This window comes from Centrocercus urophasianus, unplaced genomic scaffold (genome assembly GCF_019232065.1).
Source record: "Centrocercus urophasianus isolate 14NV4802_14NV808 unplaced genomic scaffold, USGS_Curo_1.0 seq_19, whole genome shotgun sequence".
Taxonomy (NCBI): domain Eukaryota; kingdom Metazoa; phylum Chordata; class Aves; order Galliformes; family Phasianidae; genus Centrocercus; species Centrocercus urophasianus.
In genome coordinates, this window is record NW_024884744.1 from 20,824,701 (window position 1) to 20,836,749 (window position 12,049).

The 12,049-nt window shown below is 40.3% G+C and overlaps 1 protein-coding gene across 10 annotated transcripts in view; it reads left to right on the forward strand.

Annotated features, from left to right (window-relative positions):
* The window catches only part of GIGYF2 (GRB10 interacting GYF protein 2), a 73,885-nt gene that overhangs the window by 10,132 nt on the left and 51,704 nt on the right, over positions 1–12,049 (forward strand). For 5 of the 10 annotated variants that reach the window (XM_042820345.1, XM_042820354.1, XM_042820353.1 and 2 more), the window contains exons 2-5: positions 1,583–1,660; positions 4,246–4,375; positions 6,273–6,368; positions 11,651–11,759. In XM_042820345.1, the coding sequence (XP_042676279.1) occupies positions 1,620–1,660; positions 4,246–4,375; positions 6,273–6,368; positions 11,651–11,759 (376 nt within the window). In that variant the 5' untranslated portion in view covers positions 1,583–1,619. Of the gene's footprint in view, positions 1–533; positions 626–1,231; positions 1,406–1,582; positions 1,661–4,245; positions 4,376–6,272; positions 6,369–11,650; positions 11,760–12,049 lie in introns of all 10 variants that reach the window. The other 5 variants (XM_042820346.1, XM_042820348.1, XM_042820349.1 and 2 more) reach the window with 3 other exon arrangements.

Genomic DNA, 12,049 nt, shown 5'->3' on the forward strand with positions numbered 1-12,049 from the left:
GGGGCATCTCAGAGCAGACTGAAATCATTTCACATGAGGCCTGTGAGACTACCTGGATACTTGGATTTTAATTGTTACTTTCTGGTCTGTGTAGTGGTAATAGTCCCATTTTATTATGTAGCTTTACTGGGGAAATGAAAACACTGATTTGTATGTAAATTGTATAGAAAGGATGGACAAAATTAATCTGATCTGTAGTAAAAACACGTGAGCCAAATGTTGCCTGGTAGGTTTAGACTGCAGGGGTTTTTGCAGCTGGTTGTTATGTATATGTCCAAAAGAGCTGGGTGAGGTTTGCCCAAGCAGTTTTAGCATTTCGTGACATTTTGTAACTTTCAGGCTATTATTTTTTGGCCTTTAGTATAGTTATATCAGTAGCATATGCATTAAAAAATGCTTACTCTTTCTTTTTCTCTTCTTCAGTAGCTAATGCCCTTTTCCTGCTTTTATCCGCCCATCTTTTTTTTTCCTTTTCCATCATCTTTTCATGCAAAGTAAAGACAAACTTACCAAGCTCCTTATTTAATCCTTAGGTCTATTAAGGAACAGAGTTCTGATACAGCCAAGCTCCCTCCCTCCCATCTGTCTTTATGGTTCTTGAAGTCTAATCAACCAGTTTCTGTAGGTAATGCTTCCAATCCTTTTTTGCTATTGTGGGGAGGGACTTTGGCTACAGTGTGCTTGATGTTGAAATTGAAACAAAAACTTCCTCTTCGTATTTGTTTGCTGTTGCTGGAAGGGAAGCTGTTATTTTCTTACTGTAAAAGTCACTTCTCTAGAGCTGGGCTGGACTCGCTTCTCACAGAACTTGGTAGCTTTCCCTTGCTCTCATTCCTGCCTGTCCAGCATGCCATTATCTGCCCCTGTCCATGTGCCCTTGTTATGTAGGAACTTTGACCTGACCTCCACTAGGGCCTGCAGTAACCGGGCTAATAGGGAGCAATGAGAGTAAGCAATGTCGGAAGTTGTGCACCTTTTTGCTTAATAAAGCTAAGAATGAGAGAAATCCTGGCATCTCCTTGCAGATTTAGGAGAACGTCAATCATTGGCTTATACCCATTTGTATTATGCTTATACCCATTTATTATTTAAGAGTGAGCAGTGGAAGTAGCTCGAATACTCGGACACTCGACTGGCAAGTCTGTCTTGCTGTAAATCTAGTGATTGTTTCTAAATCTTATTATTGTCAGGAAAATACAGTTCTGTTAATTAAGCATTACTGTTCTCACAGGAGAGGATTATGCGCCCAATTCTCCATGTTTGGCTGCCTTGTGGTAATCACTGATTTGCCAAGAGGCTGCTTGTGCAAACAGTGTCCTCAGACACCACTGATCCAGTGTCCTGTTGGAGCTGCTAAGAGGCATTTGGACCGGAGGATGCTATAGAGGCAACTGCATCAATTCTAGTAAATTATTCTGTGTTAGGGAGCTGAAATGGGTACTGTAAAAATAATATTAAAAAAAAATCCAGTAGTCATTTTCTGCTGTTCTTTGCATGACCAGATGTGCTCTTGTTTGGAAGGAGACTTCTGGAGGACTGTATCAATCCAGTTGTTCTCATGGCAACACTTCTTATTTTTCAGGTTCAAGCTTTTTTAAAAAATAATAGAACAAGAAACAATGGCAGCAGAAACCCAGACACTGAACTTTGGGCCTGAATGGTGAGTTGTTTGTCATTTTAAAAAACATTGTGACTTTTGTCTGTTGGAACTAAGTATGCTCTGAGACTGAAAGGCACATCATGCTGTTGTAGTTCCCTACTGCTTTGCTGCAGTTTCTGACCGGTGGCTGAAAGCAGTGTTATAAAGCTAGCCTTCATTTTTCTTTCAAGTGGTGCAGTCTATGAAGTGTTGCATGTGACAGTAGTGCACACCATTCACATTGCTGCGAGTACTAAGAGAGGAGTAATGCTTGTGATCTCAGAGGAATACACAAAGTGTGCTAGACAGCTTTCTTGTTTGTTCTTCCATGTGCTACGTACTAATAAGGAAATTCTTACCCTGTCCTTCATGGAATGAACTCTGTACATAAGCAAGCATTCTTTTCCCAGTGTGAATATACACAAAACAAGCGTGCCTTGTCATCTCATCACTTCCTGCATTTCCATACAGAGAAGTGCCACAGGTAGTCAGCTGCTTAAAGGGAAATGAATCTGTGACACTGTGTAATTGTACTGATGTTTGTCTGGCATGCGTTGTCCTGGCCCACGACTGACTGCACAAGTGTGATTATGTTTCAGTATTTGCTCCAGTTTTTTAAGTAATTATTGGCTGCAACTGCAAACAAGACTTCAGCTGGTATGATTTCTAAAGAGTAATAGGATCCTTATATGTATAAATGAGTGTGGAATGATTACAGAAAATACAATTGCTGCATAGCACATGGTAGGACTATTGCATTTACATTATATGCATAATCTACAGAAATAGTGGGGTATTAAAGAAAGGCACGATTGCCCCAAAGGCAAGGAGAAACTCAGTCTATTTAGTTAGATTAAAAGAATGCTAAGAATGACTTTATCTATAAATATACCCACTGGGCAGATCTTATGCTGAAGTGTAGCAGACAGACATTATGAGATTCATTGATGGAAGAAAGCTGTGGCTATATGGGGAAAAAAGAAGGGGGTGGGGATGGAGAGAGAACTCATTTAAAAACAAACCCCAAACGTTATTTTCCATATAAGTTAGGAATAATGGAATAAAACTCTGTAAGATTTTTAATTACTATCTTGTGCTGCAGTATACTCCAGGGTGTCCCCTATGGTATTGTATCACTTCTTAATAGTAACTCTCTGGGTCACGTTTAATCGGGATTGGCATTGGAGGTTACACTGAGCCATCTAATCCTCTGATTAATGCCCCTCCAGACATCTTTCATTCCGATGTGGTGTGTAAAGAAATTGCCACTGGGTGGCACCAAACTAAAAAAAGAAACAGCAGTTGGACTTTTTTTTTTCCACACAGAGGCTGGCACAGGTTGCCCAAGGAGGCTGTGGATGCCCCATCCCTGCAGGCATTCAAGGCCAGGCTGGATGTGGCTCTGGGCAGCCTGGGCTGCACACAGCAGGGGGTTGGGACTGGATGAGCACTGTGCTCCTTTGCAACCCAGGCCATTCTGTGACTTAAAAATTCTATGCAGTTTAAAAAATAACCCACAGAACATGCTTCCTTGCTTAGGTGGGAAATAAGTGTTGGATCAGTATGTTACATTAGCCTGCCTGCCTTTCTGACAATTTTGAAACTGTTGAAAATAGTTTCTAGTGTTATACTTGATTAAGGTGCACATCAGGGGAGGCTGCACAGAATGGTCTGCTTCTTTTGTCTTGACTTGCACCGTTTGTGAAACGTTCCTCAAATTGGAAAGTGTGGGGTGGTTGGCTGGCTGAGGAAATGGCTGGGCAGAATGAGACGTTATATCCAATCCATCGATTAATTTGTCTCATCCTGGCCAGGCATACATCCAGTCATCCATGGATTGGGTGTAATGTTGTATAACAATCAGATCCTGTCTACAAGATGTTGAGTAGCTTGCCTGTGTAAGATAGGACAAATTCACTGGTGAGTGTACGTGGTGTTGTGAGTCAGCTTGAAATGTCTTTGAAAGTGTGGCTGTTTTGTACAGCTTGGGTACAGCAATAATGAAGTGTGGCATGCATGGTGAAAAACGACATTCATTTTAATTCCTGCGAAACGAATCTGGAGTGTTGGTTTTCAGAGATTTCAGTGATAGAGGAAGAAACTTCACTGTAAAATCTGTTGTTTGTTAAACTTTGTTAAATGTTTCACCCTTTTTCCTTAGAGTAGATTATTGTTTGCATGGTAAGAATTTTGAGTTGGACCGAAAAATACCTGTTCTCAATCTTATGTATGGAAGGCAGATCTATATATAATTGAATTTTGTTGACCTAGTGTAAGTAGTTCAGAGGTGAAGCTGCTTCACTGTGTAGTCAGCATTGAGTTCTTCAGGGGACTGAAGTGCTCATGGAGGTGTTTGTGTGCATATGAAACATGCTTTATTTTCTTTTTTACTTGCAGCTACCGGAAAACTGAGGAAAGCTATTTCATTCTTCTTGAAGCATCAAGTTTGTGTTTTGCAGTTAGACTGCGTAAATGTCTTTGCTTTGCTTTTAGGACTGGATTTATTTTGTGTCCAATGTCTAAATGTGAGGAGAGGTTACAGCAGAGAGGAAGAAGCATTCTCCTGAAATCAGCTTTCAGAGCTTCCTCTGCCTTTTTTTCCCTAGGCTGCGAGCTTTGTCCAGTGGCGGGAGTGTGACATCCCCTCCTCTGTCTCCAGCTTTGCCAAAGTACAAACTAGCAGACTATCGCTATGGGAGAGAAGAAATGTTGGCACTTTTTGTAAAGGATAATAAGGTAAGCAGGAAGAGGAAGAAGGCCTGGCTTGTGCACAATCTTGTGATTAGAGATAGTTATTTGTATTATATGGCTATGGGCACAAATTCATATCCCTTGGCAGAGAACTGAAGAGGTCTATTGCTCATTTGATCCCGTTCCTAATGCGTTAATTGTTCCTCTTGTCTTCTGAAGGGGAGATTCCTGAACTCCTTAGGTCAATACACCCCACCTACATTGTCTTAATCAAATCTATTGCAACAAGTGACTGAGGGTTAAAGTCCCTTTGCAACCAAGCAGATTTTCTTGCTTTGGTAGCATTTTATTTAATATAATTAAAACAATTCATTGATTCAACTTGAAATTCTGTTGATCAGTTGCACTAACACACCACTTAAAAAAAAAAAAAAAAAAAAAAAAAAAGTGAGAGCCCCCTGTTTATTTTCACTGAACACGGTTAAGTTTAGCAGGTAATGGCCCAGTCAGCATTCCTCATCATTTCTCTGGGAGTGAAGTTCACAAACACGTGTTGTACAACAACGTGGGGAAAAAAAGAAAACTAACTTTCACCTACTTGAATTACAAGTGAAGGTTCTCATTGGCAGAGATATCATATTTCTGAGGGTATTTCAGGTAAAGGAGTCATTGCTGCTGTGTTTGTAAACATGGGATAAATGAAGATCAGTGTATTGTGCAGCAGGCACACAGTGACCTGAGAGTCTGAATCCCTCCAGGAACCTTACCTGTGAGTCATGGAGGGACAGTGAGAACAGTTTGCAGGTTAGCTTTGTTAGTAGAGGTGTATGCACACCTCTTCTGTGAATGTACTGGTGTTCTTGTGCAGTGCTGGGGCCTTGCATTGCTTATGCACAGATTCAAGGGCACTCAGTGTCCCAACTCCTGACACCACACAAAACCATCCAAAAATCAGATGCTGTGACTGAGGGTGTTTTCCAGAGAAGTTGTGAGTGCTCCATCCTTGAGTGGAGACACTTGGATGGGGCCCTGGGCAGTGTGATCTAGAGGATGGCCACCCTGCCCACAGTGTAATTGGGTGATCTTTAAGATCCTTTCCAACCTAAGCCATTCTGTGACATTTCTTGAACTCCAGCAAGCCATGGCCACTTCCCTGGGGAGGCTGTTCTGGTGCCTGTTCACCCTCTCAGAGAAGAGCTTTTTCTGGAGATCCAGCCTGTGCCTCCCCTGTTGCAGCTCCATATTGAGCCCTCCATGAGAACCTGAGGGCACACTTCAACTTGACAGAATTCTCTCTCTCTTCTGTTTTAAGCTAGATATTCTTGGAGCAGTGTTCTCTGTTGGCATCATCAGAACTCACTTGGCAGTAATGCAGCTTGTCCACATGCTCAAGGATGCATCTTTTGATGGACATGCCATTAAAAATTGTGTTCAAATTCATCTGTATTTAAATCATGATTAGTGTTCATTGCTTAATTTTATTTTACTTTTTTCTTCTTTTTGCTGATTGTAAGTTGGAAATCTTGATTTTAAAATCAAATACAACCACAGAGACAATATATGTGAATTCTGCTAGTATACTAAGTGAAAATCCATGTACAAATTTGCACTACACTTAGAAAAGAATTGTTTGCCAGTTGAAATTTCACCTTGTTCAGATTTGTGTTGGACTTGTGTGCAATTTGGAGCATTGGTGCATATGATGCTTTACATAGTTTAGTTGTGGGTGGTAAATGTGTCAGATATTTTGTCTAGAAGACTTTTTCTGGAGAAGTAAATTCTTAGTGGAGTTGCACCCACTCCAGTTATGTTATTGGAAGTAGTGCTGTACTGGGTGGTGAGAGCTGACAGGGTAAAAAATGTGGTGTGAATGGGTGCATGTTGCTTTATCACTGAACTGTAATTACCAGGGCATATCAAGTAATTGTTTGCTTTCATACAGATACCTTCAGACCTTCTGGATAAGGAGTTTCTGCCTATTTTACAAGAGGAGCCCCTGCCACCACTGGCACTTGTACCTTTTACAGAAGAAGAACAGGTTTGTATCCATACAGAAAGATAGGATTCTTTAAAATAAATACGAATGTGGGCTGCTATTAGGGCAAAAGGAAAATAAAGAGTGTGCCTGTGTTAAAACCATAACATTTGTTAAGACCCCATATCTGAAATTGGTGGACTTAAGGCAGGGGGATTCTGAAAACATGCTAGAATTATATTTGTACTCATGGATTATCTTAAGTTTGAACAGATATTTTCTGTATGCTGCTCTGCCATTGACAGATCAATTTATTAATCCAGGATCATCTTCTGAGCAATATTTCTTTTTTTTTTTTTTTTTTTTTTTAAACTACACAACATTTTCAAGCAAGTGAAACTTTCTGCAATTTTGGGCCACCTTCTCTAAAGTATCTAAGTTCTGGAAACTAGTTTGTGGTCTTTGGAGAAGTGTTGAAGTCTTTTACCTATTAAGAGTGCTAAAAATATCAAAGAAATGTGAACTAGTTCATATGTAAGCAGCTGCTTGATTATTTTCTTGTTTGCTTTCTGTAGTTATAAGTGAAAAATGTAAGGGTCAGAACAGGTAGTACACAAGATTCCATTTCAAGGTTTACTGCTCTGAGTAGTTTGAAATTCCTTACTTTCAAGCTAGCTCCTAGCAGGGGGAGCTGTCTGCCATGCTCTGCCTCAGTGCCTCAGATTTCTGACTGAGCTTTTTTTCTCTTTATGATTTTTCAGAGCTTCTCAAGATGCAGTTGCTCTCTGATATGTTATTCCTTTGCACTTTTCTTCACAATGCCATGGCTTGTGGTTGTTGTTTTCTAATAGCAGAAACCCAGGTGGTTTTGCTGATCAGAGTATAGTTTGTTTCTCTAGCAGGAGTTGGGAAGTGATATTTAGGATTTTAGAGCATCCTCATTCTTTTGTCCCGTGCTGCCTTGCATTAATTTTTTTCCTTCCCATCATCTTTGTGTCTTGGGATTCTGACATATCCTTTTCATCTTTCCTGAAGTTCCTTCCTCTTCAGTGTTGGTTTGTATTTCTTTTTAGTAAGCTGTCCTCTGACATAGTGTGCTGGTAGTTTAGCTTTTAATCAGCAGCCGTATTTATGTTTTTGCAAATGTGTTGTAGGCACTTCTTATCTGAGTTGTCTTAAAGGACGGCTGAGATCGAGGATTTGCTTTTATGGGAAACTTTAGGCCAGCTTCCATTCTCCAGTAGAACCAGGAGGGATTCGGTCAGCGGGGCGCACAGTAGCACACCAGAACTTTGAACCTTGGTGTTAAATAAACTTTTGGGCACATTTTTTGTTCTGGTAAACAATGGAGTCATTTAGACAGTGAACTACAGCCTTTTATAGTCAGAGGGAACGTTGACTCGTGCTAACTGTCGCAGTCTTATCCAGGAGGAATAATAGCAGTGTAAGGCTGTGTTATTGACGATGTGCTGAGCCGTCTGTAGCGCAGGTGAAGATGACAAGTGCTGCTGAGCTTACAGCTGAAAGCCATTAGCTTTCATTAGCTCCTATTGTGGTACCCCCTGCAAGAGTCTCTCTGGCTTTTTCGTAGGCCTCCTGTAGGTGGAGCTCTGTGGTAGCACTCCGTGTTTCATCAGTCTTGATGGTTTCTGAGGAGTTGGTGTGCAGTGCCTCTGTTTTCTTCTGCCTATTCTCATGTTTAATTTTACAGTGATCCTCATGGTGGCCTTAATGGTGCTCTGCATTCTCCACAGAAGTGTTAATCTGTCTCTGAGAAGAGATCCATGTATCTACTTTAAATCTTTTTTTAATGCTTTCTGAGGATGCAGAGGATGCAAACTTATCTTTTTTCTTAAGCGATTCTGGATTTTTTTTTCCCCTTTGTGACTGATTTGTTTGAGATGCTAAGCAAACAGTGTTACATAGGCTAGCAGAAATTCCTGGTGTTTGTACTCCCATGATGCAATTAACATTGCTTATCACTGAGAATCTGTGGTGTGTGTTCGTAAGCGATCTTGAGATGAATATGAATGGATTTGCTGATAGTCATGGTACAGGAAGACTCATTCAAGTAAGACTGGAGAGTTTAAAACAGCTCGATTTTTCCTTCATGAATATTGAAGGCAATATAGCTTTATCAGAACTTGAAGGACAGTGATTTTTAGAGTCCTAAAGAGGACAGAGTGAGCAAAACACAAACTTGAGCACAGCTGCATTCAGTAGAAACTGAACCAGTCTAGCTATGGATTCACAGCAGCTCTTGCTTGCAGCCTGGGGGTTGTGCTCCTGACAGTATTGTATGTTGTATATATAGCATGCCTAGGAAGAACTTGCATGACACTTCTCTAGTAGATTTAGATGTGGTAGCTAGAGGCAAATGGTAAATCATGTCAGTGGTATGAATTCAAGGTTGTGTTTGTTTATGCTATTAAATTTAACTGTAGTCAGATACTTGGGGCTGCAGTACCCTCTGTTAAGGATGTCCTTTTTATACATTGTGTAGAACACCATAAACTAACATAGAATTCAACTGATTGAACTTGTAGTAAGTTTTATTGCATGAGATTATAGATTGGTAGAAGATCTGTTTTCGAGGAACCTGCCTTTTGAAGAGAGGGCTTCTGCAGGTTGCTTTTGCAGAGGTTTGCAAGGTCACCACTGGCAGAACTGCAGCTTGATCCTTTGGTTTGTTCTCCTTGTTCATGTTTGGTTTAGGAAGGAATTCAGTTGTCTTAATCTGAAAATCTGCTTGTGGAGTAAGGGAGGGAGTCTCAGGATCTTAGTAAATACCTTTTTTGGTGGGGGTGTGTGTGTGTGTATTCACAGTTATGCTTCTGTTTTTTTGTTTATTGGTTTAATCCTCCACTTACTAGGTAAGAATGAATTGAGACCTCTTAGGTGGCTTTGCACTGCATTGTGCAGCGTCAGGGATGGACAATGTGGTAATGTACTCAGCAGCAGGAAGGCTTTTTGCTTTTTTGACTTTGCTTTTGTTACCTTTCGTCATCTTTCTGTGTTGATTGTTATCATTAGGTGTGTTCTGAATATTGTGTCTTCACCACAGCAAGCCACAGGCACTTGAAGAAATGGGGAGAATTTGTTCAGCATTTAGGCAGGCAAGTGAGTTACATACTGATTTTCTTTCTTTTTTAGAAGAAGTTTCATTCATCATGTTCTAAATGGAGAGGTAAGGCATCAAAAAGGAATCTCTTACACAGAACAGTGAATCTGATTAGCAGCTTAGTTTTTTTTGTAGTAAAATACTGGATGTGAACTAATGTGTGCTTTAGATGAGTAGAAACTTCTACAGCTGCAGCACCTGTCAGAACTCCTGGAGGTCTGAAAGAAAGACAGAAGACTGTCTAAACCATCCATGATGATCTGTGTTTTTATTGGCATCCAGGTTTTCAAGTAATAAAGAAAAAAAAAGATGTTTAAAGATAATGGGTGAATAAAATGAAATCAGTTCCTGTAAGACAGTTCATGGCAGAGATTGTAGGTAATGATGTCCCTGGAGGTGTTCAAGGCCGGGGTGGATGGGGCCCTGGGCAGCCTGGGCTGCTATGAAACGTGGAGGTTGGTGGCCCTGCGTGTGGCAGGGGCTTGGAGCTTCATGATCCTTGAGGTCCCTTCCAACCCTGGCCATTCTGTGATTCTGTGATTCTCTGTTTTTAAAATGACTCTAAAACAAAATTGGAATTTTTTTTTTTTATTTTTTTATTTATTTTATTTTATTTTATTTTTTTAAGAAATGACAGTGATCTGTAGAAGTGCCAGTTTAAGTAGGCTCTTGATCTGTGTTTTTGTCTTTTAATTAAAAAAATGAAGTGATAGTAGTACTTTGTTTCCTTATCTTCGTTGTCAGCTGTCAAGTGGAGTAGTTGACCAGCTGTTGTAGACTTTTCAGAATGGTGTTTCCTGTTCTCCTGCTTTGAGCACAGCTATTTTGTTTATCTGTTCCATGTGCTTTGTAGGATGGGATGTCTTCTCATCAAACAAAGCCCACAGTTGGCAGATGTAGCTGGTAGTAACTTAACGTGCAGTATTGTAGAGAAGAGTTTGTCAGTTTTAAAAACAAAACCAAACCAACAGTGGGGAAAAAAAAAAAAAAAATCAACTGCTTAAAAGAAAACACCCTCAGAAGTGTTCACAGCAGGAAAGGTAGTGATTTCCTTAGGGACAAATTGAGGTGATTCATTCTGGCTTGATGTTGAAGTGATTGTTATCAGTTTTGAGCTAGGAAAATCAAATCACGTTTACTGGCAGCTTATCCTGCTGTTCTGCAGTGCATTTGAGCTCTGGGTTTGCTACTGGATTTTCTTTGTCAGATCTGCTTAGTTACCATTTATCTCTGGAAGGAAGATCTCTTTCGTAGAAAGAACATTCCAAGTAATTAGATCTGATTCTGAAGTAGGCTAAAAATTCCTTCAGATTCCTGCTGGTTTTGATGTTAGCCATACAGATTTCACATTTAATTTCATGTCTCTTTCTTCTTTGAAGATCTTCAAATGTGTAGTAATTGGAATTTGTGTAAGCAATTTGCCTCTTTTGAGGTCTATCAAGAAGCCAAGGGCAGTTGTTGAGTTCTCTGTATGTTAGTTAAAGCTTGCATTTGGAAAGCATGTGAATTCAGGTTTGCTTCTTAATATTTCTTGATCTTGTTTTCTGGCACAATTTTTTTTCCCCCAAACTATTTGTACTCTGAGGATGGGGAGGGAGTTAAAATTATCCATGCTCTGTTGAAGTGGCTTTTTCTTCAGCCATTACTTACTCAAATTGTATCCATGTTCCTTGTCTTCCTGAAAAGGAGTATCACTGACATTTCAGAGACCTTTTAACACATGTAGTTTTCCCCTACTATTGTTATTACTATGATGCATTTTGAGAAAAAGTACTTATGTCTTCAAAGGTAAATAGAAGCAGTGCACACGATCATATTCAGATCTTGTTGCTCTTTGCATGTTGTTGCTTTATAAGAAATGGGTTTAGAATTGTTCTTAATCAATGCTGTCAAATATCAATCACTTTTTGCAACCAAATGGCAGTGCTTAAAGCTGCTGGTGTTCTAATTAGCCCGATGATCCAATAAAGAAGTAGATGCTCACTTGGTACCTTTAGAGCATGGAAGTGTCAGGTAAGTAACCTTGGAGCAATAATATTGGTAAAGATGCTCTTCTGGACCACTTCAGCTGTTACTGTTTCCGAGGAGTCCTTTTACTTGTCAGTGTTAGTCTGTTGTAGAGTTTGAGGTGAACACAAGGAAAGCAGAACTGGTATTGGGCTGTGTTTGTGAAATGGGAAGTGTTTGTAATCGAATCTCACCTTGCCTCTCTTCTTCTTGACAGAGAAATTTCTCCATGTCTGTAAACAGTGCTGCTGTCCTGCGGTTGACGGGACGTGGAGGAGGAACGGTGGTAGGGGCTCCTCGAGGTCGAAGTTCCTCCAGAGGTCGAGGTGAGCTGTTAGTGGGGTGTCCTGCAGTGCAGCTCATCCAGGTTAAAACTTCCAACTGATGTTAGACAAAGCTCAGTAATAGTTTCTCCCGATCGGTTTGTTCTCACTTAGCACTTTAACAAGGTCTTACAGGAAAGGCTTCAAAGGATGAAGACTGGATTCTCAGGGATAGTTCTGCATGCTCTCCTAATGCATGTCGGGTGCCTCTTTTGTATCTTTGGGTATGGAAAGCAAAAAGAAAGGTAGCTTCAAGTAGGGACAGGGAATTCATTCAGAACTGTTAAACATGA